Source organism: Aethalodelphis obliquidens, unplaced genomic scaffold (assembly GCF_003676395.1).
Source record: "Aethalodelphis obliquidens isolate GAN/ISIS:26980383/991018 unplaced genomic scaffold, ASM367639v1 scaffold7, whole genome shotgun sequence".
In the NCBI taxonomy this organism is placed as follows: domain Eukaryota; kingdom Metazoa; phylum Chordata; class Mammalia; order Artiodactyla; family Delphinidae; genus Aethalodelphis; species Aethalodelphis obliquidens.
In genome coordinates this window covers 8,811,637-8,839,267 of record NW_020837951.1, presented here as the reverse complement: position 1 = coordinate 8,839,267, position 27,631 = coordinate 8,811,637, and the positions used below count along the sequence as shown (strand labels likewise).

General features: G+C 56.9%; 1 protein-coding gene across 2 annotated transcripts in view; it reads left to right on the top strand.

Annotated features, from left to right (window-relative positions):
* LMX1B (LIM homeobox transcription factor 1 beta) overlaps positions 1 to 25,697 on the top strand; it is an 83,343-nt gene extending 57,646 nt beyond the window's left edge. The window contains exons 3-8 of one of the 2 annotated variants that reach the window (XM_027104839.1): positions 15,748 to 15,980; positions 18,246 to 18,427; positions 18,619 to 18,696; positions 18,839 to 18,905; positions 20,914 to 21,057; positions 21,399 to 25,697. In XM_027104839.1, coding sequence (XP_026960640.1) covers positions 15,748 to 15,980; positions 18,246 to 18,427; positions 18,619 to 18,696; positions 18,839 to 18,905; positions 20,914 to 21,057; positions 21,399 to 21,556 — 862 coding nt within the window. In that variant the 3' untranslated portion in view covers positions 21,557 to 25,697. Of the gene's footprint in view, positions 1 to 15,747; positions 15,981 to 18,245; positions 18,428 to 18,618; positions 18,697 to 18,838; positions 18,906 to 20,913; positions 21,079 to 21,398 lie in introns of both variants that reach the window. The other variant, XM_027104838.1, reaches the window with a different exon arrangement.
* Positions 25,698 to 27,631: the final 1,934 nt, after the last annotated feature.

Sequence of the window (27,631 nt, the reverse complement as noted above, 5' to 3'; positions counted from 1 at the left end):
GTGTGTGTGTGTGTGTGTGTGTGTGTGTGTGTGTGTGTGTGTGTGTGACTGTGATGGGGGAGGGAAGCAGAGTAAACAGCCACTGCCCTGTCCTCTCTGCGGCTGTGGCCAGGTACACAGGCCTGTTTGGACAGCTGCCTTGTCTGTCCGTCTGTTTGGGAGATGCTGGCTGATAGATGGGGGTGGGCCTACTGTTAACCCCTCGCTGCCTGCAGTGCTCCCTGCCTCCTTCCATGGGGTTCAAGGGGGCAGAGGGTGGTCCTGGCTGCCCCTAGCACAGCTCCTCTCTGGGAGGACACCTCTTGCTCTGAGTCAGGGACAAGGTTAGGGGGCTCCGGGGCGTGGAGAGTCTACGCCCCACTCCCACCAGGGAGCGAAGGGCAGAGGAGATGTGCCCCTCCCCAGTGGTGACCAGGGGCAGAATCTGTCCAGAGCCCTTCTCACGCCCACATCCATGCTCTAAGGAGCCTCCTCTACCTTTATTAAAAAGCCAGCTGCCAGGCTTTCTCGGGGCTGCCCTGTCTCCAGAAACACAGCCTCAGCGTGGCATGGATGAAGGAGGGGTTCAGGGCCACCAGCAGCAGGCCCCCTAAAGGGAGAGCAGGCAGAGATGGGGCTTGAGGCTGGTTGTCGGGGAGCTGGGCTCAGATCCGGAGTGGGGAGATCCCAGACCCAGTGATGAATCAGACGCTGCGCTGGCTGTCAGTGCAGTCAGACCAGGGTAACTTCGGACCTGGGGTCTCCACGCCGTCCCCGTCCACCACTACCTGTCCCCATCCCGGTCTTGGCTCTTCCATTCACCAGGCATCGGACAGGGTCAGGTCGAGGGAGCCACCCCAGGGCTCCTCCCACCCAGCCCAGAGCCCAGTCCATCTCACGCCCTACATCGCTCTCGGTAACCTAACCCCTTCTCGCACTCCTGCACCCCTGGGTGGAACTCCCTGCACCTCTCACTGGCAGGGCACCGACAGTGATCCTCTTAGCTGGTCTCCCTGCTCCCACTCTGCACTCCCCCCTACCCTGGGTCCCTACTCAGCAGCCAAAATGATCTTCTAAAAATGTAAATCGCTCCAGCCACTCCCCACTTAAAACGTTTCAATGGCTTCCCATGGCTCTTGAGATTAAGACAAAAATCCTTTAAATGGCCCGCAAGGCCATCAACAGGGCACGGGTTAAATAAATTAGGGTTTGCTCATACAATAGAGTATCGAGCAGCTGTATAAGGAGGTGCTCCAGGCCAAGACTTGGAGTCCTCTCCAGCAGTCAAGCAGGAGGGCGGGGGAGGGGTGGGCGGGACACAAGGAGAACAGTGTGTAAGGTAGTGTTTGCGTTAAAAAAAAGAAAAAGAAAAACCAGACAAACCCCCCAACCAGTCCTCATTAAAAAAAAAAAAAGTCGAGGGAGGGGAATAATGGACCTACACGGGCTTGTGTATGGGCTATCTCAGGAAGGTGGCTTGAATGGAAGCCTTGGCTGGTCTCTGGGGAGGGGATCTGAATGGCTAGGGACTAGGGACGGGGTAGAGGAGAGAGCAGTGAACAGCCTCTTTACATGTGAATATTAGACCATGCAGTGCACTGCCTATTCAAAAATACGTCCAATTATTTTAAAAACACCCCCAGTTTAAAAAGTAGATGGTCTGCGAGACCCTGCGCACTCCAGCTGGTTCCTGCTACTCTGCCTCTTGTCCCCTGCCACACACGCATCTCCGCAGCTTTTATTTCTGGTTAATGCTGGTCCCGTCTCTGGGCCTTTGCACGCACTGTTTCCTCTGCTGCCTGGACTGTCCATCGCTTCCCATCCTCACCTGGCTGATTCTCCTTCCTCTCTGTCTCAAACCTCTGTCTTCAGGAGAGTGGCCTTCTCTGATGCGCCCCCCAGCTTGGGCTGGCTAATGAACCATTGCGATATCTTCCTATTCGCTTGTCTCCCTTCTCGGCTTGTAGGGCCATGTGGGCAGAGCCCACTTCTGCCTTGTCCACAGCTGTCCCCAGTGCCCAGCACTGCACCTTGCACACAGTAAACACCACGTCGGTATCTGGGGAATGGGTGAACTAGCAACGGGAGAGGATGTCCTGAGAATTCCAAGGAGAGGGGGCTGTTGCCATGGAGGTTGGCAGGTGCCCACCTGGGCCTTAAAGCAGGAGGATTTTGCCCACCTGACTCACAAGGCGCCCGGGCACCAAGCAGAGGGCAGTGCCAGGCGCAAAACCCAGGCAGCTGGATTTCTTTCTCTCGCACCCGGTCTGCCAGCCCCGCTCTCCACGCTCAAGCTGAGCTGTGTGTCTTGGCGAAATTACCCGCCCTCTCTGCGCCTCAGTTTGCTCCTTAGCAAAATCGAGGCTTGGCAGGGGTCCCTCCGAGTTCTAGGGGCGGGGCTACGGGGAAGGCGCGCACACAGTCGGCGCTGGATAAATGCCGAGGGAACTGCTGTGGGCGCAGGGAAAGGGTTAAAGCCGGGCGCTTTTTAATTGTCAAATGACTGCGGGCGATTAGCGCTGGCAGCTTCCTCAATAATCGCTCTTCTCTGTACCTGCTGGGAGCTTAATTAAAAAACAAAGAGGCTCAATTTAAAGGCCATTACTATGCTAATGCGGCCGGGCGGGCGGTGATTAAGCGGCTCGGGCGGGCTGCGGGCTGCTGGGGCGGGGCGCGGGGCGATCAGTTACCCACTAAACGGGCGGCCTGGCGGCGGGGCGGGAGCGCGGTGCGCGGCGGGGCCCAGGCCCGGACCCTCCTGCAGCGCCCGGGCGCGGAGCCCCGGGGAGGCGGTCTCCCAGAGCCTCTTTTTACTCCCTGGCAAGGGCCCGGGCCGCGGGGAGGGAATAAATGCCACCCACTCCTCTGAGGGCTTCCTCCTCCAGCATTTCCCCCCGGCCTCCCCCGGGCCTGGAGTCCACTCTGCTCCTGCACCCACTTCTCGGGTTATCGTGTCTCAGGCCCCTCAGCTGGGGGATGTGTTCTGCCCATGCACTATGGCTGTGTCCCTGCAGTGTCAGCCGGGCACAGGCCACTGGCCGAGAGCGGGTCTGGGACATTTGCTCCCCAGTCCCCAGGCAGCTTCCTAATCTCCAGGAAGGCAGGAGAGAGGCGGTTTTACTAGCCAGGCTGGCCTGGGATGGGGCCCTCCCTCTACTAAACCAGCTGAGTGACCTTGGTAAGGAAGGGACTCCTTCCTCCGAGGGGGGTCATGAGGCACTGGTGAAGCCCCTGCCTGTGAAGCTATGAGCACAGGGCTGGTGTGGTTCCTGTGAGTGTGACAGTGGGAACATATGCCAGTGTGCAGTTCAGAAACTGGACAGCAAGAGTACAGGTGTGTGTGTATGTTCATCTGGGAGGCGGGGCGGCGGGGGGTGGTCCAGATCTCGTGAGACTGGGCAGTGAAGCCCTCAGTGACTGGGCTAACAGTGTTATCTCTGGCTGCTTTAAGAGGAGTATACGGTAGGGGATAAGGAGCAGACGGCTCTTCTGGCCCATGGAGGTCTGTGCTGAGCAGTGGGCTGCTGGGTGCCAGCTTTAAGGGCTGTTTTGACAAACTCAGGCTCGTGACCAGAGTGTAGAGAAGCAGCCACCAGAACCTGGGGGTTCTAAGTGGGAGAGGGAGGTGTCAGGGGAGAGATCACTGAGTAAGAAAGAGCACACTCAGTCCATGGGGTCCCAGCTGAAGCTGGACATTTCGCACCCAACATAAGATACCACAAGGCTGTCTTGACCCGTAGTTTTGACCCTGAGCATGTTTTTCATTGGCTGCCTGGTAAAATTTGTGGTCATCAACTTTGGTGATTTTGTTGCTACCCTTAAAAACCACCTGAGCCTGGGGGTAAATTTAACTTGGTAAATTAAGCAGTACAAAATGCAACTGACAGCAGTGAAACTGCTCATGGTAAAATGTGTCACTGGCTACAAATTAACCGAAGAGTCAAATCCCGATAATCAGTAAGATACAATACAGGCACAAACCTGACAGTGAAGCAAATCTGTATCAAAAATTTTTCATGGGAAATAGTTCATCTCAATGAAAATAATTTTAGTAAAATGGAAATGGAAAAACTTGTAAATTATTTAACTGCACTAGAAAGAAAATTGGTCAAAAAATTAAATTGCCTTAATGGAGTCTGTTCCAGAAAACACTTGCTCAAAGGGAGTTTATCAGTGTTGTTATAACCCTAATTAAAATGCTGTGGTCTATGTATAGGGAGTCCAGAATCCTTGGGGTCAGAATGATGCGGCCAAAACATCAGTGAGGTCAGCTGTTAGGCTCTGTGGTGCCCTGGATGTCTCCTTCTGAGACCTCTTTCCCCTGGAATATCTTGTTCCCCATTGATTCCTCGTCACCTAGCACAGCACTTGGTCATGGTGGGTGTTAGGTGAATGCTTACAGAATCAACAAGCCTTCCAGTAAGCCTTAAAAGGCAGTTTCTGCTTTTAAGAGGAGGAATCATGGCACAGGATTTGGCACAGAGCGAGTGCCTAAGTATACGTTGGATGGATGGATGGATGGCTGAGAAGGGTGGATGGGTGGGAGATGGGTGGATAGCCCAGCAGGTGGGTGGATGGAGACATGCGTGCATGGGTGTGTGTGTGGATGAGTAGATGGAAACAAAAGAAACCTGACCTGTCTATCTTCTTTAGCCCAACATTCAAGGCCTCTGGCTTGACCCTTCTCCTTTCTCACCTAAGCTCCAACCTTTCTGAACCACTGTCTCCCTAACCCTGAAAATGGCCTCCATTTTCTTCATGGCTTTGCTTTTATCCAACCCCTCCCTCCCAGAACGGCCTCTCTGCTCCTCTGTCCCTGCCTACCCAGAGCCCAGACACTGGGACTGGACACACTCCTGTTCGCATCCCAGCCAGCACTTGCCCCTTTCAATTATTTACACTCTTTATAGCCCCCTCCTCCAGGAAGTCAGTCCTTCTCCCCCACCCCACTGACCTTACACTTCCTCAGGCCCTGTCCTGGATCGCTCAGCCCTTCCTAGGCCACAGCCTTGGGCCTGGCCTATTCTGGCCACTCAGGACCCTGGAGAGAAATCCAAAGGCCTCTACATCTTGTGGTGGGTGGGGTTTCTTATCTTGCACCTGTGTTTTCAGCCCCTCATATCTGTACCTTCGGCACCCCCAGGCCCAGCCCAGGTCATGGGCCCACAGCGCTAAGCTAATGAACCGAGCAAGTGCAGAGTCATTCCAAGTGGCGGGCAGGGAGGATGAGGCTGAGGCAAGAGAGGGCTTCAAGCACAGGGAGGTCCGGGAAGCCAGGAGGCGAGGCTGGGAGGGTGTGCTCTGCAGCCCGTCCCAGCTTCGATCCCAGTTCTCACAGTTCTGAGCGGTTGTGTTACCCTCTCCAAGCACCACTTTCCTCTCTTATGAAAAGAGTGCCAGAGCCCGTCTCTAAGGGGTCTTATGGGGGAGGAGTATGTGTGCAAATAAGGCACAGGGCCTGGTATGTAGGAAACACTTAATAAATCTTAGTAAGTAATAATAACAATAATAATGGCTGCTGGGACAGGAATAAAAACGCAGACATAGAGAATGGACTTGAGGACATGGGGAGGGGGAAGGGTAAGCTGGGATGAAGTGAGAGAGTGGCATGGACTTATAAATACTACCAAGTGTAAAACAGATAGCTAGTGGGAAGCAGCCCCATAGCACAGGGAGATCAGCTCGGTGCTTTGTGACCACCTAGAGGGGTGGGATAGGGAGGGTGGTAGGGAGGTGCAAGAGGGAGGAGATATGGGGATATGTGTATATGTATAGCTGATTCACTTTGTTATAAAGCAGAAACTAACACACCATTGTAAAGCAATTATACTCCAATAAAGATGTTAAAAAATAATAAAAATTGATGTTTCAAAAAAACAATAAAATAGGGCTTCCCTGGTGGCGCAGTGGTTGAGAGTCCATCTGCCGATGCAGGGGACAGGGGTTCATGCCCCGGTCCGGGAAGATCCCACCCCCCGCGGAGCGGCTGGGCCCGTGAGCCATGGCCGCTGAGCCTGCGCGTCCGGAGCCTGTGCTCCGCAATAGGAGAGGCCACAACAGTGAGAGGCCCGCGTACCGCAAAAAAAATAATAAATTAATAAAATAAAATAAAATCAAACATAGAAAATTAATAATAATAATAATGGCTGCTGGATTTGGCAACCTGGAGCTGGTGACTCAGTGAGAATGGGGGAAGGGAACCTAGGATCAGCTCAGAGGGGTTTGATGAGCAGGTGGGAAGAGAAGGCATAGGGCCTGGCTCATAGTAGGTGCTCAGTGAATGTTGATGGATGAGTGAATAAATTAATTATCAAATGAATGGAATTCACCAGGGAAGGGCAGAAAAAAGAGGGAAGAGCGTTAACCCAAGGGTTAATGAAATAATACAGGTAAAGCCCTTAGCTTGGGGCCTGGCCTGGAGCACATAGACCTCTGCTGCTGTAGGCCCTGGCTGGAGGGCAGGAAGAGGCAGGTGAGGGATGATCAGAGGGGCGTGATGCTCCACCTTCCACCTGCCCTGCACCATTGATTGTCTCTCCCTGATGTCACCAAGAGAGGTCTGGTCCCCGGAGAAGCCCCAATATCCCCAAATGGAAAAGCAACTCCTGAGGCAGAGTCTGGGCCTTGCCCCTAAACCCCCAGGGGTCAGAGCCCCAAAGGTGAGAGACTAGTTATCAGGTGCCACGCCACGTATAACTCACTCTGTAGGAGTATGTGTGTGAGCGTGTATGTCTCCATCCTGGCAGCTCCCAGTGTCTCCAGCCCAGGGCCTCTCTCTGAACACCAGACTCGTACATGCAACTGCCCTCTGGACACATCCACATGGCTGTTAGAATTCAGCTCAGATGTAACATGTCCTGAACTGCACGCCTGACTCTCCCCTCCCCCACCTCACCTCGGTCTCCATTTCATTTAGTGGCAACTCCATCCTTCCAGTTGTTCAGGCCCCCAAATCTTGGACTCACCTGTGCTTCTATCCTTTCTCTCACATCCTCTCGTGTCCCTGTCTACCTTCAGAATGCATCCCAGGTAGGGTGACTTCTCAGCGCCTTCCCTGGTCTAAGCTGACATTATCTTTTGCCTGGATTATTGAGGTAAACTCCCAAAGCATCTCTGGGCCCCCACACAGCTGCCTGAGGAACCTGATTAATATGCAAATCAGATCACACCCCGCCTCTGCTCAAAACCCTCCCTCCAAAACCCCACGTGACCTGCCCCCCCCAGCTTCTACCTGCACCTCCTAGCCCCTTCCCCTGTTGCTCACCTGCCCCAGCCACATGGGTCTCCTTGTCTTTCCTCCAACACCCCAGATACACTCAGGCCTCAGGACCTTTGCACTTGCTATTCGCTCTGCTGGGAACCCCTTTTCCCCAGATATCTCACTAAGGCCTCTGCCTGTTCTTTCTAAATCTCCTGGCCCCCCCCCACACACACACCCTGCCCCCACCCTGCCCCGCCCCGTCGCTCTTCTTTGCCTCTTTATTATTCATCATTTTTGCCACTTGTTACACTCTGTCTGCTAGAGATCTATCTATCTGTTGCCTGTCCCTCACCCTTTAGATTGGAAGCTGGTGGGGCGGGGTTGGGAGAGACTGTCCATTTGACTCATTGCTCTATCCCCAGCCTCCAGACAGTGCCTGGTACGTAGTAGGTGCCAAATAAATATGTGTGGAATCACCGAATGTGTGCCTGCCTGGCCAGGCTGGCCCCTGGATGGTACCCCGGGCTCCCAGCTGGGCCTGTCCCTCCCTGCCCCTGACCCGTGACCTCGAGCCCCGGCTGCGGGCTCCCCGACAGCGCCCCGAGCCGGGATCAAAGGGCCTTGGAGCCAGCGGCCCCGCACAGCTGGGTCTGTGCGCCCGCGGGAAGCGCCGGGGCAGCCCTCACGGCAGGCCGGCCCCGGCGCGGCTAGGTTGCGGAGAGGCCCGCGCGCCGGCGGCCGCCGGTCCCAGCGACCGGCCACGCCAAGCATTCCAGCCGCGTGATTGACGCGCGCGCACCGGGGCCCCCGCCTGCGGCTCCCGCCGCCGCCCGCCTGGCCCGCCGCCGCCGCCGCATCAAAGCAGATGTTTGCAGCTGGTTTGAGTTGGATCCCCATCAACAGGCCCCTTTTTGTCTCAAAATAAAAACCAGCTACGCGCGGAATGATAAGGACGCGGCAGGCACGTGGGGGAGATGTCAACGAGTCGGGGAGGGAGGCGGCCAGGCAGCTCCCTCTGCCTGCTCTCACCGCATCAGCTCCTGCAAGTGACAGGCAGCCTCCAGCAGCAGCAGCTGGACCCCCAAGAGTGTCTGGAGTCCTGTCCCCTCGGCTCCTGTGAACTCCAGCTCATCTCTCAACCAGCATCATCACAGACGCCACAGTCCCAGGAGCCATACTAATACGAGCCACCTCCTGGGCACTTCCTATATGGGGGCCTGTCCTAGTGCTCTGCGGCCACTCCATCCTGGGATCCCACGCCAGCCTGTGGAGGTGTGGCACAGAGAGGGCAAACATGGGGCCATGATCACATGTTAGGTGGGGATTGTGGTCCAAGTTTTCAGACTGGAAAACAGGTTCAGAGAGTAGAGGTGGCTGGCCCCAAGGTCAGGCAGCTGGGAGGTGGCAGAGCTGGGACTGAGACTCTTCAGACCATTCTTTCTGCCTCCAGGACCAAGTTCTTTTAACTCTGTGTCATGTCACCTTTCCCAGGAAGTCCCCAGCTCTCCTCCAGATTGACTATCATGCCTTTCTATGCCCACCGCAGCCTGCTGAGTGTGCCCCGTCAAAGCACATGTCACGTTATGCCAGCTCCCATGGGACGAGATATGATCTGACTGTTCCCCAAACATCTTGCACGAGCCTGGCACAGAGTCAGACTCCTTGGGTGTTTGCTGGGTGAATCCGTGAAGGTGTGGACAGTGGGGACAGAGGGCCTTCAGTTCCAGGTGCCAAGCCTCGTGGTCCCCATGGAGGGAGTGCTTCCAGGAACTGTGGGACTTGGGCCTGGAGAGGCCCTAAGGGAAACCAGGTCCAGAATCTCCCTGGTCCCCAGTGTGGCCCTGGGGGAGGGTCTCACAGAAGCTCATACCTCAGGGAGAACTCAGACCCAGCGATGTGATGGGGGCTTCAGACTTGAAATTGGAGGTGCAGAAGAGAAGGTTCCAGAGCCTGCACTGGGCACCACGTGACACTTAGACTGGGGAGCGAGAGGGACCACACACCTGCCGAGATGCCCTCTGGACTAGGCCTTCTCACATCACCAGGTGAGGGAAGGATTAACACCCCCATTTTACAGAAGAGGAAACTGAGGCTCAAAGAAGGGATGTGAATGACCCAAGGCCACATAGCTGGTGTTGGAGATGTGGAAAGTCACACCTCTGAGGACGAGGATGGGGGTGGGTGGCTGTTAAAAGGGCCCTTGAATGAGCAGGAGAAGGAGGAGACACAGGACAGAGGGTCTAGTTGGCCCACCTTGAGTCAGGTGTCCAGGCCTGGCCCAATCACTTAAAGGTCAGGGAAGTCATTTTATACCAACTTGGCACTCCCAGGGCTTTCCCTGTGAGCTATGGATGCCAGTGCAGTGCGGATGTTGGGGGTGTTACTGCAGGACTCCCAGCCCAACAGGAGTGATGTATAGAACTTCATTGACAAAAAATTGGGACACTGGATTCCGGGTTGTTTAGCTGTGGAGGGGGCACGGGAGGGCAAGTTCACTTATCTTGTTAGCTGGTAGTATTCTAAGACCCCCCCAGAAGCAGAGGAGCCAATATTCTATTGTCCTACCTGGCTGCCCATTTCATTTCTCCCAAGGTTATTCATTCACTCAACAAATAGTCACTAACCACCAACTCAACGCCGGAGCAAAGGGTAGGGGATTGAATTAGACCCAGTTCCTTATTTCTAAGTCAGTGGGGGCTTCAGACACACAAGTATCTGGATCTGTGGGTATCAGGGAAGGCTTCACAGAGGAGGTGACAATTGAATTGCATCTTGAAGGATGAAGAGGAGTTCAACGAGAAGTAAAGGGAAGGGGTTGAGAAGATTGGTCGTAGAGTCAGTTGGAATTTTAGGTGCTAAGGAGGCAGGAAGGGACTTGCTGTGTTCAGGGAACAATGAGAAGTGTGGCAGCTGTAGCAGAGCATCTGAGGCCAGGTGTGACAGGGGTAGAGTGGGGCTTTGAATGCCATGATTAGATCTTTGGGCTTATCCTAAAACTGTTGGGAGCTCTTGGACTGAGAACCCAGCAAGAGGCTACATAAACTGTAAAGTGCAGTGATGGGGGTCTGGGAATGGCAGTACAGTGAGGAGGAGGAGGCCGAGGAGCTTCTACTCAGCAAGGATAGTGAACTGGTGCTTGGACAGTCTTGGAGAGATGATGACAGTGATCATGATCACCACGTGTTGAGCCTGGGGGGATGCGCCCAGGCCATCATCCCCACTGGACAGATGGGGTCACTGAGGCTCAGAGAGGAGAAGGGACTTGTGTAAGCTTCCAGTGCAAGGAAGTGACAGAGCCAGGATTCCAAGACTAATGAGTGCTGTGTGGACTCCAAGATCTGGGGATGAAAACCCGTGAGGAGAGGCTGGAGGGGCCCCGGGACATTAGGAAACCAGTTTTATCAGAGGTAAGAGAATCAGCTGTACTGCATGTATCACTGCAGGTGTCAATGGTTTAAGAGAAATTAATTAATCATTTTGTAATCCACGTTAAAATGCTCCCAAAAAAATTGGCTTTCTGACTTTTGTTTATTAGCTTTATGAGTTTAATAAATTGAGCATTAAATAAATAAGCCAATAAAAACTCAAAGGAGATGGACACATGTTGTCGTAGCCTGGGACTCTTTAAGAGAAGGACATCCTGAAAAAGGGAATTTCTTAAGCTGCGATCACAGATGATCCTGGGGGAGGGGGAGATGTTCAGTTTGGTTTAAGAAACTGGGTGCTGGGCTTATGCCAAGTAATAAGAACTCGGGGTGTTCAGAGCCTTGAGGGCAGACAGACGTGGGCATGATACTCAGAGCAAAGGGCCAGGGTAATTGATGAACAAAGAAACATTTGGATGCACAGAGCAGGGAGGGAGTATATGGTGATGCTGCCATGTGACCTTGAACCTGCCCTCTGCATCTTCCTGTGCTCATCTGTGAAACGGAGATGGAAACATCTTCCTTTTAGGGTTCTGTGAGGACTTAACGGGGTGATGCAGTTAGATGTTAACTGAGCTCCATGATACTAATGAGACAGACAGAGAATTGAGCCAGGAGTGCTCTGTCCAGCCCAGGCCAGACGGAAGCTAGAAGGATGGATCAAGAACCCAGGGTGGTCATGAGAAGGGGGAATGGTTGGGACCTGCATCAGGAAGGCTGCTCCCAGGGACCCCTGGGAGACCCCAGCGAGGATAATCAATGAAAGCATGTTGGACTCACGTGGAACAAGAGAAAGGCAGAAGCCAGCTCTTGTGGGATGCCTTCTTCACGCCAGCACAGGGCCGAGGGCTTCACATGCATTCAGCTCTCCCAACAACCCCATAGGTAGGTACCATCATTCTCATTTTACAGATGAAGAAATTGAGGCTCACTATCTTGAACAAAGTCACACAGGGAAAAGTTATGAAGCCAGAAGGGAACCCCAGGCTGCCTGCTTTAGCCTCCTGCCCCCCCCACAGCTCCCCTCCCAGGTGGTCCTGTCTCCCCAGGGCAGGTGGGTGAGGCTCCCACAGACCAGCTTCCCACAGACCAGCTTGGGGGTGGGGACTGACTTGCCCTGCCTCACGGGCTGAACAGGGCTATATTGGACGGTTCAGCATTCATTCAGCAAACATTCACTGCTCACCTTAGTGTGTACAGGGACTTAGGCTCAGCACTGAAGACACAGAGGTGACCACGGGTAAGGTGCACCTGGAAATACGTAAAGTGCAGTCGTCAGGAGAAGTATCTGAGACTGGAGAGGAGAAGGGGGCTTCCTGGAGGAAGGGACGCCCAAGCTAACTCCTTCATAAACAGATATTCGCCAGGCAGAGGGTGGGAGAGGGGGAATGGCGTTCTAGCTTGTAGTCACAGCCTGAGGAGAAAAGGGTCGGCGGTTTACATGAAAAATGGGGAGGGGGTTGTGTGGATTGCCAGCAAGCCTGTGTGTCTGTGTTGTGGTCACGAAGCTGCCGTCTAGATCTGGAGCTTCTGGATTGGGGGAGGAGCCAGGGCAGGGGGATTGGCACCAAGAGGGCAGGGCAGCTAGAGGGAAAGCCACAGGGAGCTCCCCCCACCCCCGGCCAGAGCTTCGGAGCTGCCCCACAGCACCCCATCGTCCCCTGACCCTGGGGCCTGCCCCATCCTGGCCTCCCAGCCCAAGTGTGGGAAGCAGCAACACACCCATCTGGAATCCCCAGGCCAGCTGGGGAGTGGGGACTGTTGTCCCTATCTTACAGATGAGGAAAGTGAGGTTCAGACTTGCCCAGGGTCACAGAGCCGGTCAGGATGGAGAGCAGGACCAGGGCTCCAAATCCAGTGCCCTTGATGCTTTCCGGGCCTTTCACATCAGGCTCTGGAGCATCTCTGGGGCAGGAGGGGAAGGGAGGCGGGGTGGCCCGGAGCTTTTCAGTCTGAGCAACTCTACATCTCTGGTCAGTATTTGCAGCTTCTGGGCAGCATTCACGGAGAGGCCCGCCCCAGCCCCCAGTCACTCCCTCTGTGCTCACAGCTTTATCCTGACAACTCACTGCATTTTCACACTGAGAAACAGGCAGTGTTGCTGAGCCCATTATACAGATAAGTGAGCTTAGAGAGAGAAAATTATTTGCTCAGTCACAAACGAGCAAGTGGTGGAAACAGGCATTGAACCCGAGTCCATCTGATTCCAGTGCCACCCGCCTGTAGCTGGGGCTGCTTCTCAATGGCTGGTTCCACCGATCCTTCATGGTGGGAGGGATCGAAGGAGAGAGTGGGGGTCTCGCAGAGGAGGGCACCCCGCTGGCACCCCAGCCCCTCCCACGCATGCAGTTGGTAGCTCTCACCCTGGCACGGTAGACAAAGGCAGCCCCATAATTGGGGGCGAGTATTTCATGCGTCCCCGCCCCCCGATGTTTTATTGGGTGGAGAGATGCTTGGAGACCAAACGAATGGCACATTCTGTTTATAAAGTGTGCAGTTTGTTTTATTTCCCGAGGTTTTGCAATCTAGATAACAGATGATGCCCCGAGTGGCTGGCGCTGCCTCTGTGATGGCGGCACCGAGGCTTTGGAGAAGTATTAATAATAGATTGTGTTGATGAGTTTGGAGAAAGTAGCAATCGACCCCCTGCTGCCAAGGCATTAGCGGGGCTGTTCTGAACGAAGCCTGCACGGTGGCAGCGCCTGCAAATGCGGGTCACACACCCCTCCCCCCCCCCACTGCCCCCTCCCACTGACTAAGAGGGCCTCCTCTCTGGGAACCGCCCAAGGTGTGCCAACCCAGCCTGGGGCCCTGGCCCTGACATGGTGACACAGAGATGCAGCCATTGCCTGTCCACCCGTGGGCCACAGAGGCCAGGCTGCAGCCCTTAGTGGGGCCGCCAGGTCAGGAGGTAGAGTATGGGGAGAGGGACAAGGAGGCAGTGAGAGGGGCAAGGCAGAAGTGTCCTCCATGTCAGAGCAGCAGGTTCTGCAAACCTGGCTCCTTCCCTAGCCCCTTGGCAGAGTTGGAGGGCCAGCCAGATTCCTAAGGGCCTCTGCTTAGGGTACATGGACAGCTGAGTGGGTTGCACCCTGAACAAAGGTCTCCAGCCAAAGGGCCAAATTGGAGCTGCATCCATCTCATATACCGTTGTGAAGGCATGCACTGTGTGGGCCAGTGGGGTCCTGTCTGCCTGAGCCTCTGCACCCCCTCAAGCCTTCACTCATGGCCTTTTCAAACACTGAGTCCTCCTTGAGGATCAGGTGGACCTCTGTAGAACTGGGAGCTGACAGGGCCATGTGCCATCACTCTGATGTGGTACTCATTCATTGAATTAAATGCTCAGTATCATTGAATCCTGACAACAGCCCTTTGAGGGAGGTCCTGTTGACATCCCCATTTTATAGTAGAGGGAACTGAGGCCTGAGATAAGCATAGAGGATGCCACCTTCCCCAGATTGGGGCATCAAAGAAGGCTTCCCAGAGGAGGTGGCATTGGAGTTGGGCATTGCAGGATGAGTAGGAGTCTGCTGGCTAGACTAGAGGTGGGTGGCAGGGGTTGCTGGGGTGTCCCCAATTTGAGTGCCCTGGCCAGTGCCAGGGCAGCAGGCAGAGCTCGGAATGGCCCTGCCCACTGCGTCCCACCAGCTTGCCGTGGGCGGTGCTGATGGCAGCCTCGGGAAGGGAGGCAGGCCGAGAGCCTCGCATTTATGGCCATTTCTGTTCCAGAACCGATTAGTAGAGAATTGCAGCTGTAATCTGTGCCTGTGATGGCGGGCCATAAAGAGGGATGGGATGTGCACAGTGCTCCCCAGGTGGCGCCCGCAGACGTGGCCCGGGGACGTGGGGAATGAAAAATGGTTTTAATTCCCTCCCAGCAGCAATAATTTGATTCTTCATAAATTTTTCCATCAAAGTGTTGTTCCCACGGAGCAGGGCACGTGACAGGGATCGGGGGCCGGGAGGAGCGGTCAGTAGGTGCAGGCAGAGGCAGGGCCCTGCTGCTCAGACTCTTTCTGCACACTCGCCGTAGTCACGAAGACTCCTGCCCCCACCCCCAGCTTTGTCTCCGGAGATGGAAGATGGATCCTCCCTGTCACGGAGGGACTGGATCAGGCCCGGGAACAGAGACGGCTCCATCATTTACTACCCACGTGACCCTGAGCACGTGACTCTGCCTCCCAACACCTCAGTTTCCTTATCTCTAAAATGGGATTAATATTTCCTGCCTCATAGGGTTGTTGCAAGGATGAAACGCATTTCTGCATGCAGAGCGCTTAGAAGAGCAGCTGGTACACCATACGTGCTCCGTGAATATCTGTTCACGGTGTAGATTCCTAACCTAAGATGAGGGATAAGCAGGTGGTAGCCAAGGCAAGGCCCAGAACATGTTGAAGAGCCAAGGTGATGGTGCTCTGGAGAGACTGCAGGCTGTTCCATGGGGCCGAAGCCTCAGGGAGCAGGACTGTGAAGGGCCTGAGTGCCAGACTCAGGAACTTGAAGGTTCTCTGGAGGGCACTAGGGAGCCATGGAAGAGTCTGGAGCAGGGAAGCAGCACGATCAGATGTGTGTTTTAGACAGATCCCTCTGGCTGTCATCCTGGAGGGTGAGATGAAGGGTTGGAGAGGCCAGGAACCCAGGGAGGGCACTGGGGCAGCCCTCAGGCAGGAGAGGAGGGACCCAGGCTGGGTGATGAGCTGGGTAAGGCTGGGGATTGCTTGGATGTGGGGGAGAGAGGCAGGGGCAGAGAGGAGGAGAGCCGGTGCTAGAGTAAGGGTAGATGGGACCTGTGGGCTGCCTGGCCTTCCCCTCAGGGCAGGGGCCCACCTGGCTCCCAGGGAAGGCGGAGGCTGAACCTGCACTCTGCCCTCTAGTGGCCACTGTGTCTCTAAGCAGGAATGACCCTGAGCTGATGCTCCTAGGAGAAGGCACCTCCGGGCAGGTTGCCCAGTGCCCACCGTGAGGCCGCCAGGGCCCTGTGAGCCAAGGGGGTAGGGCTCCCACTGTCTGGCTCTGTGCTCAGGGAGGGCCTCTCCCACTTGGGCTAGAGGGTCAGCGTGGCGGGAGGAAGAGGTGCTTTGTGGGCAGTGCCTCTGGGAGGGACCACTGAGCCCAGCCAATGCGCCCACTCTGCACCTGCAGGCTCTTCGCGGCCAAGTGCAGCGGCTGCATGGAGAAGATCGCCCCCACTGAGTTTGTGATGCGGGCGCTGGAGTGCGTGTACCACCTGGGCTGCTTCTGCTGCTGCGTGTGTGAGCGGCAGCTACGCAAGGGCGACGAGTTTGTGCTCAAGGAGGGCCAGCTACTGTGCAAAGGTGACTACGAGAAGGAGAAGGACCTGCTCAGCTCCGTGAGCCCCGACGAGTCCGACTCCGGTGAGCTGCACCTGGAGCTGGGGCAGGCGGTGGGGAGAGCCACCCCTGCAGAAGCCCACTCGTGACCCCAGGACCTGCACTATACACAGACACTGCACCCACATCCGATACGCACGCGCACTGATGGGTTCAGTACACACGTGCACATGTGGGGTGCACACAGACACGTGTGCACAGCCTCACAGGCGCACGAATGTACCTGGACACTGACACACAGGTGTAGGTGCATGTGATCACAGATGCACACACACAAGCACATAAAATGCATGTGTGGATACCCATGCCCAGGAGTGTAAATACACAGACACATGTCCATGTGTAGACATGTGCTTACATGCCCAAGCATGCAGAAGCCCACACCCACAACATGTGCACGCACGCCCCAGCACACTCACGCAGTCAACACCTATGCGTGTGGCTGCACACGTTCATCCACATGCTTACATGTGCTGTAGCTTGCACACACATGCTGCCACACCCCCTGCTCTCTGTCCCACCACCCTCCCCCTGCTCTTATCCTTGCTGTGGCCCCCCCACCCCGACAGCACAGCATCCCAGGGGTCTCTCCCAGCACCGGGCCTGCAGGCTGCAGGTGTCTGATCTGATGCAGCCTTCCTGCATCGCCCCCCAGAGCCTTCAGCAGTGGGGAGCAGCAGCCCCAAGCTATTCCCTTTTTTCCCCGCTGCATGGGGAGACTGGGGCCCTCGGTGGTGGAGGGAGAGACTCCATTTCCCGGGGTGAAGCCTCCTCTCTACCCTGCTCCAGCCCCCAAAAGACTTTACCAGTTTGGAGCCCTCCTGGCAGGAAGGGCAGGGCCAGCTGGGAACAAGTCTTAAGGAGGGAAAAGTCAGGGAGCAGGCTGGCACCTTGTCATTCCTGGGGGTGGCGAAGATGGACTGGAGCAGGGGGGCGTGGGGAGGAGGCGCCCTGATCTGCCGGGCCTTGTGGGGAACCTGGAGCCCATGGTCACAGGACCTGCCCCCACGAAGGAGCGCTGTCCCTGCCAGAGTCTTTGGAGGAGGTGTGAGCTCCCACCACCTGTACCTCTGTCCATCCCTGGGCAGGGCACCACGGCGGCCAGGCTGCCTGGGCTCCTGTGGGAGAGCAGAGGCCAGCCAGGTGCCATTGGCACGTTCACGCCAGGCCTAGGGAGGGGTTCTTGGAGGGAGGTCCCCTCCACAGGGGTCATGCTCAGAGGAAGATGGTCTAGGAGAAAGGAGACCAGTTCAGACTCGGGGTCAGCAGGAGGCATGGGGGGTGGGAGGGATGCTCTGCTATCTGTGTGGGGCTGGCATCTCTGAGACCCACAACTTGGGCATGGAAGTGGGTGTGGGTGTGCCTCCGGGTGAATACACACGCTTCTGCATGCAGGTGTGTGTGTCTGTTCAGATGTGTACATGTCTGTATGTCCCTGCCTGTGAGCATGCACCTCTACGTGTGTGTGTGTACATGTGCACATGTCATGGTCACAAGTACTCCTGTGTGAGAACGTCTGGAGTGTGTGTCTTTGCCCATCAATTCTTAGTCCCTGGAAGCTCCAAGGAAGCAGGCTCCTGGTAGCCTCCTCTCTGGGCCGTGAGGCCCAGCTAGTGCTGGGCTAGTGCCGTGGGAACTGGTTTTCCCAAAGGCTGACATGCTGGGCTGGGGTCTCCCAGGCACCGGAGGCCAGCAGGACAAGATGGGTCCCAGGCAAGATGGGTCAGGGGAAGCCCAGGGCCAGAATGAACACAGATGCCAGCATCTCTCCTCAGGTGGGCCATGGGCCTGATGAGGACAGCAGATCGGCCACAAGTGAGCATCCTATGCTCCCTTCAGTGTGTCCAGCCACATGTGTACACCTGCGTGCTTCTGCAGTGCCCATACCTGTCCCCACGTGGGCCTGTATCTCTACCATTCTGAACGTGTACGCATCTGAGTGTGCAATGCACGCGTGCCTGTGTGTCTCTGCCTGCTCACCAGGGTGCCTTCCTGTGTGTGTCTGCCTGTGTGTTGTCAGCAGAGCAGGTCTGGGGGCCTTGGTTCAGGTCTCCCTGGGGGTCCAGGCTAAGAAAGTGAGGAGTGTGTGCTGAGGAAGGGGACACACAGGGCCTGGATGGGAGATGAGAGACTAGATAGGCAGGGTCTATGGGTCAGGGGAAGGGGGTGGTCTTTACCCCGAGGGCACTGGGGAGTCGTGGCAGGTGTTAGCAGGAGGTGATGGGATCCCATCAGGTAGCAAGTTGCCTGAGGATACAAGGCTGACAGGCTGGGGTGTGTCCCCCACAGTGAAGAGCGAGGACGAAGATGGGGACATGAAGCCGGCCAAGGGACAGGGCAGCCAGAGTAAGGGCAGTGGGGACGACGGGAAGGACCCGCGGAGGCCCAAACGACCCCGGACCATCCTCACGACGCAGCAGCGAAGAGCCTTCAAGGCCTCCTTCGAGGTCTCCTCCAAGCCCTGCCGGAAGGTGAGGGGCACCTGGGGTGGGGTGGAGGCTGACAGCCCCGAAAGCGCTGCCTTTCCAGACACCACCCCTTCTGCTCCTGCTGGGGGCTGGGCGTCCCTCCCCCTCCCCGCCCATCCCCCCAAACCTGCTGCCTCCCAGCTGCTGCCCCCCGCCTACCCCCAGGCCTGACCCGTCTCCTTCTCTATGGGCAGGTCCGAGAGACGCTGGCGGCAGAGACGGGCCTCAGCGTGCGTGTGGTCCAGGTCTGGTTTCAGAACCAAAGAGCAAAGGTGAGTACAGGCACCTGCCACCCCGCTGGACAGGGGTGGGATGGGGAGGGGGTGCAGGCAGAAGACCAGGGGCCTGATGAGGGTGGTGTGGGAATGAAGGGGGGCTGGAGGCGGAGACTGGCACACACTGTGTCTCCTGCAGATGAAGAAGCTGGCACGGCGGCACCAGCAGCAACAGGAGCAGCAGAACTCCCAGCGGCTGGGCCAAGGTGAGCAGGGCGGCCTGGGGTGGGGCTCAGTCTCTGTAACTAGACTCCCAAGAAACCTCCCGCCAAGGTGATCAGAGCTCAGGGAGCTGCTGCCTTGGAACCTGCTGAGATCAGTAAAGGAGACAGGCAGTGGGGGCTGTGGGACACAGGAGGGGAGATGGCAGGGTGGGTGGCCGAAAGGGGTGGCAGAATTTCCATATTCAAAACAGCGACGCGGTGTGCCAGGCACTGTTCTCACCGTTCCACACGCTCCGTCTCACTTAATTCTCACAGATCCCTGAGAGGAAGGGCATCGTTACATCCCATCTCACAGATGAGGAGACTGAGGCTCAGGGAGACTAAGGGACTTGTTGGGATCACTCAGCTAGTAAGGGGCACAGCCAGGCTTCAGCCCGGAGTGTAGGGCTCCTAAGCCTGTGCTTTTAACATGACCATACACCCTACTGCCCGCAGTAGAATTCAGCAGAAGTCTCCAGAGAAAGTCTGAAGGTGTTGAGAGTCCAGTGTGGACTGGGCTTTGCCCAGATGCTGTTTCCACAACTTGGGCTGGGGTTGGCCTCCCCGGCCCCATGGGGACATGGAGCCTTCTAGGTCTTGAAGGGAGGGCACTGGGAGCTCCCTGAGTCCGCCAAACTGGGGAAGGGGCCTCAGCTGCCTGCTCCCAGGTGAGCCGGGGTCTCTGAGGCGGCTGCCAAGGGATTGATGGGCAGCCCCTCTCCTCAGAACTCTGGGGTCAGACCAGTGTCCCAGGCTGGACCTTGGGCTTCAAGGCCGTGGCCTCAGAGCCCAGCTCTTCCTGTCTTCTTTCTCTGCCCCCCTCTCCCGAGACGGTGCAGCCTTCTGGGGCTGCAGCCACGGCTTCAGGTCTCCCAGCCTGCTCCCAAGCTGTGTCTCACCCTCCGGTGTTCCCAGCTGCCCCCTGGATGCAGCCTCCCCAGGAATGTTCCACGGTCCCCTCGAGCTCATCACAGCCCATACTGCACTTCATACTGCTGCCCCTGCTGCCACATGCACAAAACACCCCCTACAGCTCCCCTACCCCGTCTCAGCAAATGGCACTACCACCCACTCAGTACCCACACCAGGAACCCAGGAGTCACCTCCCCCGTCCTGTCCTACACGTACTGCATCTGCTCAGTCACCAAATCAGGCAGTGGTTTCTTGTCCCATGTCCCTCATGCCCCTCTTAGTCTTTCCCACATCTGCATTAATACGGACCCCAACCCCTCCCAATGGTCTCCTCCTCTGGCCTCCACCCTCCCAGCCTTTCTCCACAGTCGCTCCACAGCTAAGACCCTCCACTGGCTTCCTACAGCCTCAGGGGAGCCCCCACTCAGCTCGGGTCCCCAAGGAGCCATCTCTCTCCCCAGGCACAACCTTCTCTTGTCCTCACGCTCCATCCCCATGGACTGGGCTCCTTGCTCCCACAGGGCAGTTTCTCTCTTTTCTGCCTTTGCTGCCCTTCAGCCTGGCATGCCTGCCCCCTGCTCGGCTGGTTGAACCTCTGCTGGTTGTTTAAGTCGTCGCATGGAGGTGGTGGGCCCCTTCCTCCAGGAAGCCTTCCTTCCCTGAGCCTTGTTGGCCGGGGTGCAGGCTCCACCTTGATGCTCCCAGATGCAGGGCACTCACTGCACCCATATGTTGTCAAATCAGTACTGGCTGCTCACTGGAAGCCTCTGTCTTCCCCAGGCTGGGAGCTCCTGGAGGGCAGGGCTGTAGGAGGAAGGGAGGAGGTGGGGAGGGAGGGCTCTTTCTGGAAGAGACGCTGGACTGTGTGTCTGGGGAAGGTTGGTGGGCTGGAAGGTCAGATATGTAGGCTCAGTGACCCTAGAAGGCCACAGGCAACCTCAGCAGGGGCAGGGCTGGGAAGGAGGAGGCCAGAGAGACCGCTGTGGGCAGCCTGGACTCGGGGGTCGTGAGGGAGGTCATGGGACTCCTGGGGTACATCTGTGAGGTCTCCAGGACAGGGCAGGCAGGGCCAGTCAGTGAGGGCGTGCTCTGTCCCCAGAGGTCCTGTCGAGTCGCATGGAGGGCATGATGGCCTCCTACACGCCGCTGGCCCCGCCGCAGCAGCAGATCGTGGCCATGGAGCAGAGCCCCTACGGCAGCAGCGACCCCTTCCAGCAGGGCCTCACGCCGCCCCAAATGCCAGGTGACCACATGAACCCCTATGGTAAGCTGCCCGACCCCCTGCTGCCCCAGCATGGCCCCTGCCCCCTGCCTGACCTGGAAGGCCTGGGGCTGAAAAAGCCACCTCCCGCCCCAGGGCCCCTCCCACCCCAGCAGCCCCTTCCGACACAGCCCACCTGCCTCCTCCTGACCGGAAGGGGGCGCCCTGGAGACCTCACCCACAGCCCCCAACCCCTCTGGTCGGGCACCGTTGGCAGGTCATCCTGTCCCTCCCTCACCTCCAGCCACACTGCCTGTAGGGCCAACAGGGCCCCCAGGAGCCCCAGCCTGTACCCCGGTGCTGACACCGCCTCTGCCCCCCAGGGAACGACTCCATCTTCCACGACATCGACAGTGATACCTCCTTAACCAGCCTCAGCGACTGCTTCCTCGGCTCCTCGGATGTGGGCTCCCTGCAGGCCCGCGTGGGGAACCCCATCGACAGGCTCTACTCCATGCAGAGTTCCTACTTCGCCTCCTGAGAGCCAGCCGGGCCGCACGGACGCTTGGGCAAGGGCCCTGGGGTGGGACTGCAGGCCGCAGAGGCTGCCCTGCCACCCGCACAGACTCTACAGACAGCCATACGGTGCCCTCCCCTCGGCCAACTGGGCCTGGCTAAAGTGCCCACTGGGCACAGCCAGACAGGCAGACGGGCACAGCCTGGGCAGGGGCTGTGTCCTGCCCACAGAGACTGTCACCCCCAGGGACCCAGAGCTCTCGGACAGCCACTCATCTCCCAACCCCACCTCGGCCTCCATCACCTCCTTCCCCCTCCCCATCTCTTTTATGGGAAGCTTAAATTCTCTCTATTTTTTTAAATGTCCTCTCTCTGTCCAGGCCACCTCCATGGCATGGGCCTAGGTCGAGGCAGGGCCCCCGTGCATGCCCCCAGACGATGGTGGGTGTGAGATGTGTGTGTACCTGTGCCCTGCACTGTGCCCACCTCCCCCACCTCTGAGGGCAGGCCCGCTAGCCTAGGATCACCCCTTCCAGCTGGAGCCTGGAGAAGGAGTAGGGAAGAGCCTGGCAGGTGGGCCAAGCCCACCACAGCTCTGCCCTGAGGGGCAATCCTGGCGGGACCAGGGACGGGTAGGTTGAGCCCAGGCTGACTCAAAGGGATGGAGACATACATGCAAACGCACACACTTAAAGGCACACCCATGCGGAAACGCACACAGATACATAGACGTGCTGAAAGAGACAGACAGGCCTCTGCGGGTCAGCCCTGCCCTGCCCTGTCAGGAAGCAGGAAGCGGCCAGACAGGGGCAGGGAGCCCCTCTGATAGCAATAGGAGGGGAGGGAGGAAGTGAGGAGGATAAGGTGAGCTTGAAGCACGTGGACACAGATGTGTCTTAGCTTCTGTCCAGATGGGGGCTGCCTGGGCAGAGACAGAGGCCGCAGAACCAGGTAGAATCAGACCAAATGGTAGAACCTCCAGGTGGAAAAGCATCTCAAAAGTCACCCACTTGGCACTCCGTAGGATGTTTGGTTCCTGCCCAAGCCACTTCTGCCTCTCCTCGCAACCTTCAGTGACTTCATCGGGCCCCAAGTCAGCTGCCTTTTCTGCTGATTCCACCTCTGCTCTATTCAGCCCTGAGTCCTTGCTTCTCAAAGCCAGGCTTTTCCAGCTTCTCCAGCTCTTCCTTTTAAACTGTACCACCCAGCCTGGCTCCAGCTTTCCCTCTAAAGGTATGGAACAGATATAACCCAGTCTTCCCACTGTCATCAGCCAGCCAAAGTGAGCAGGTCAATCACCTCCCCCACTTTAGGCACCCTGCCTCTGTTAATGTGGCCTGAGACCCAGTGAATGGTTTAGGGCACATAACCTTGGAAACTCACCCTGCCTTTCTGTAACCAGAGCCCCTGACCCTGATACATGTGTGACAGCTAAGACACAACTCTCTTCTCTGTGTGTGTGGAGGGGGCACTTATCGGTCCCTGGAGAGCCAGTGAAGGACCTTGACTTTTTTCTTGTTACGTTTCCTCTTATTTGATTCATTCCAGCCTGTGGAGTTTCTCTGCACCCCAACTCTGGGACCACTGGTTTGTTCTCCCTCCTCAGCACATCTGCCGATATAAGGAGTCGGCCCTGTGTGTCTCACCTAAGGCATGTGGACCATTTTGTCAAACGCCCTGCTAGAAGCCAGATACACTGTATCAACCTCTGCCCCCAATCTACCCAACTACTAACCCTGTCAAAAGAGGAAGTGAGGCCAGGCTGATGGGCCCTGTTCTCAGGGACCCCTTGCTGGCCCCTGGAGGCCACTGTGTCCTCAGCCAGTGCTCATGGCTCTGCTTTCCATTCTAACACTGAGCCCTAGGCTGCAGAAGTTTGCCTGGTCCAGCCTTTGAGCTGATGGGATGACGGGTGTCTCTCCACCCGTCTGGAGAAGGGCCCCTCTGTCTGGCCCTTCCTGGGATCCTCAAAGTTCACCAACATCCTCTGTGGTTTTGCTTCTCTGTCCTCTGGGGAGACCTCAGTCCCTCCAGAGCATCCCAGGCCAACCTCCCCGCCCCTCCTGGGCTTCTGCACACACGTCTTGCCACACTCTTCACCATGGCAGAGCTGGCAGGGCTGAGATGCGGCTCAGAGTCAGCCCTCAGGCCCCAGCAGCCAGCCTGGCCCTTCTGGGCTCTTCTTGTTCTACACAGAACTTCCACACGGTCTTAGCTGATGTCCTGAGTCCTTCTGCAGTCTCAGCCCACCTAGGTTCTGTGCCATCTCTTGGTCCTGGGTCACCACTTGTCCCTTAGGCAGCCACTCTGGTTTCTTGAGAGATGGTCCCCTTTCTCCTCTTACGCCCACACAGTCAAATCATGCCAGGGGCACTGGGGCAGGTCCAGGGGTAGATGTTCTCCCCCACCAGTAGGCCTGGCCCTTCTCTCCCAGACTCTTTAAGTTGGAAGGAACCTCAGGAATGGGTCAACTAGTCCACCCCTTATTCTGCAGCTGGAAAATGTGGGCCAGGAGAGGGGCAGGGACAAGGCCTCTCTCAACTAGTCAGGGACAGAGCTGGAGCAGAGAAGAGGGACACCACGCCAGCTTCTCATCCTCTGTGTCTGGTGAACGACCTCCAGGCCGGAGCATGACTTGTCTTGGTAAAATTGCCATTCTGGGGCCTCATAAACCCCAACTCCAGCCTGGGCTCTGCCTCTGCCATTACACTGCTCCCTGCCAGGAACTGGTACAGGACACCCATGCTGATGACCCACAGATTGTCAAAGCAAGAGGGACCTCAGCCCCTCGTGCCAAAGATGCCCCATCAGCTAGTTTAGGTAGCACCTTCGCTGTACTGCAGCTCGCTGCCCCCAGGCTCTGATGCCCACTCTGCCCAGCCCTGGACTAGGTGTGGGGACACAGATGCACAAGATGTAGGCCCCCCCGCCTTGAGGGGCTCTCTCCTAGGAGGAGAGGCATACACATTCCACCCCAAGCCTGTCTGGACATTGTTGGGGACCCATTTCTCAGATGAGGAACCTGAGGCTCAGAGAAGGTCACCCAGCAGAAACACACAGAACCGAGCAGGCTTGCTGGGGTCTGGGGCTAGCTGAGATGGCCAGGCTCTTTCCACTTCGCATAGGAAGTGCAGCCTTGACCTGAGGTGGAGGGCGTGCGTAGCCAGGACCACTCCCGCCCCTGCCGTGATATGGGATCACCATCACATGGTGCCTGGGTGGGAAGCCCAAGGGAAGGGGGAGGTAGCAGTCTGGTCTCTGGAGGAAGAGGGAGAAAGTAAGAGGTGGGCAGGGCGAGTGCTGGAGAAAAGGCGAGTCCTGTTTCCCTGTGGGGAAGTTGAGGTTCAGAGAGAGGAAGGAATATGCCCCAGGTAACACAGCGAGTGTTACCACCTACCCCGTGGAGCCTTCCAGGGAGGCCACACAGAGGGACGCTGTGGTTCTAAGAGTCAGACTGTGGGCTCAGCAGAGCCCATAGAGAAGGGGCCAGTGCCAGGGGGCTGGGCATCTTGGGAGGCTTCCTGGAGAGGATGAGGTAAGGGGGTCCACCATGTCCAGATGAGTAGGGCCCTAGCAGTGAGGCTTGGGGGAAGGAGAAGTGGCTGACCCCTGCCTGGGCCCAGCCTGAGCTCTGGGCACCACCTGGGGTGAGAATCTCATCTCCCATGTGGGAGAACCTGCAGCTCTGGGCTCACTCTGCCCCACGGGGAAGGGGGTCCACGCTCACAGGCACGCACACAGACACACTCACACCCAGACACACATGAAGGCTCACGGACCCACACTCGTAGACATGCCGCCTGGGCGCCAGGGGAGCAGGAGGGACCCTCCAACGTTTGGCCCTTGGACGGTGCCATTTCCAATGGGCGTCTCTGCTGTGCCCCCGCCCCCTCCAGGGTCCCAGGGGAGCTCAGCCCAGCCAGGTGTGGGGACCGGGCCACCGGCCACTGCTGTTCTCCTTGTACAGACTCTCACTGTCCACCCGCCATCCCCAGACACATTTTATTTAATAACTTGTCATTGTTAAATTATTTATTAGCGTTTACATCACCACCCCACCCTGCCCTCCACTCTCACCTTCTGCCTCTTCCCACAAAAGCAGAAAATGGAAACAAAAAAAGATGAGACATCAGTATATTTGTAAATAAACCAACCTGTACACGCCTGTGGTGCCTCTCCTTGCGGGGAGGCTGTGCGGGGCCTGAGCCATTCCTGCATGAGATGTCTGCAGATTTCTCAATGGGCACCAGGGACAGCAGGTCAGGAAGGGAGAGCCTGGGGTCCCTAGTCTAGCCGAACACATTCCCTTGTCCCATCCCATAACTGTCATCTCCCCAACCTTGTCCTATCCCAACCCCAACCCATCTCCATCCTTGAAACAAATGCATCCCTCCCATCCCATTCCATCCCTTTCCCCAACACAATCATTCATTCACCCAACCAATATGAAGGGCCCCTTAAGTGCCAGCCACTAGGCTGAGAACTGGGGCTTGGTCCCTGCCTCAGGGAGGTAGACAGTGTGATGTGAACTCAGTTGAGGTACAGTGCAGCCTTGCTATAGGAGTACCCAACCTCATCTGGAGGGGCGGAGCATCATGGAAGGCTTCCTGGAAGCAGCTACATATTAAGCTGAGATGGGAAGTTAGCCCGCATGGGGCCACTGAATGGGGAGGAGTGTCTGCGAGCGCTCCACGCTTGTGCAAAAACTCAGGGGCTGGCAAAATCTTGTGAGTCTCTTGAACTGCAAGAATAGCTAAGTTTGGGGCTGGGGGAGAAGCAGTGAGGCTGGAGGCAAGGCCAGACCATCCAGGGTCCTGATGCTGAGTGGAGAATAGATCCAATTAGGTCAGATGGACTGGAGACTGGGGTCAACTCAGTCACCTAGGTGACAGATGACTATGGCTTTGACTAGGGTAAAATTGGGGAGAAAGAAGGGGGCAGATCCCGGAGATACTGGCAAGAGGGGAGTCAGGGCACCTGGATCACTGTGATGGGGTCGCTGGAGCACTCTGACCTGAGGCACGTGGAGCTGAGGGTCTCTGGGGCACCCAAGAGGTGTCCTGGACAGGGCTGAGCCTCAGAAGGACCAGATCTGGTATCCAGGTGTTCAACAACCAGGTGGATGGTCACTGAGGCACAAGGTGGGCGAGCTCACCCAGGGGAATGTGACGAGAATGAAGCTGAGGCCAAATCCTGAGGAATCCTGAGGACTCGGGGCTGGACATGGCCCTGGGATCCAGGGGAGATGCGGGGGGGGCCAGGGGGGTGGAGATGGCAGATACTCAAGGAATGTGGTTCTCAAAGTATGTTCCTTGAGGTCTCAAGTTTCCTCAGAGTACCTTGGGTAGTATCAGTGTGTGTGCGTGCGTGCCCATGTGTCTATGGAAATAGCTCTGTGGGTCAGTCTGCCTGGGTAGATTGTGTAGGAAGCTGGGAGTCTGCACGTATTGGTTTATGGTGTGCAGCTGGCTGTCTAGATCTATGTATGGAGTTTGGGTGTCTCAGACTTGTGTCCATGTGTCAGTGAAGACGTTTGCACAACCACACCTGGGTGTATCATTGCACATATCTGCCTGGTTGTGCATCAGGGGCACCAGCGCCCCTGGGGGCAGCTCCGTCCCACTCTCTCCTGCAGCCTCGGGTGACTCTCAGCCCCAGGGGCTTCTGGGTGAGGCCCTTCCATTCATCGCTTTCTTTGCACCCCACACACCTCCGAGAGGCAGATGTCAAGGTCCCATGTTTCAGAAGCGAAACCCAAGGCTCAGAAGGAGGAAATGACCAGTTCAATATGACAAAGCCAACAAGAGGCAGAAGAACCAGGGCTCAAAACCAGGTTTAGCTGTAAACCCATGGCCTCAACACCACCTCGGATGCCTCCCTAAGCCCACACTCTCTGGCCCTGCAACCTGGTCCTTCAAGATCAGGCCCAGGGACCCAGGGAGCAAGGAAACTCTCTCCTACCTTCAGAGTGGCATCACTGAGACTCAGAGAAATTAAGTCACTTGGCCTAGACTGCACAGCACAGAGGCAGGACTAAACTGGGTCCTCCAACCAAGCCCCAGGCCTAGGCTTCTGAGAGAGGAGACTCCCAGCTCAAACC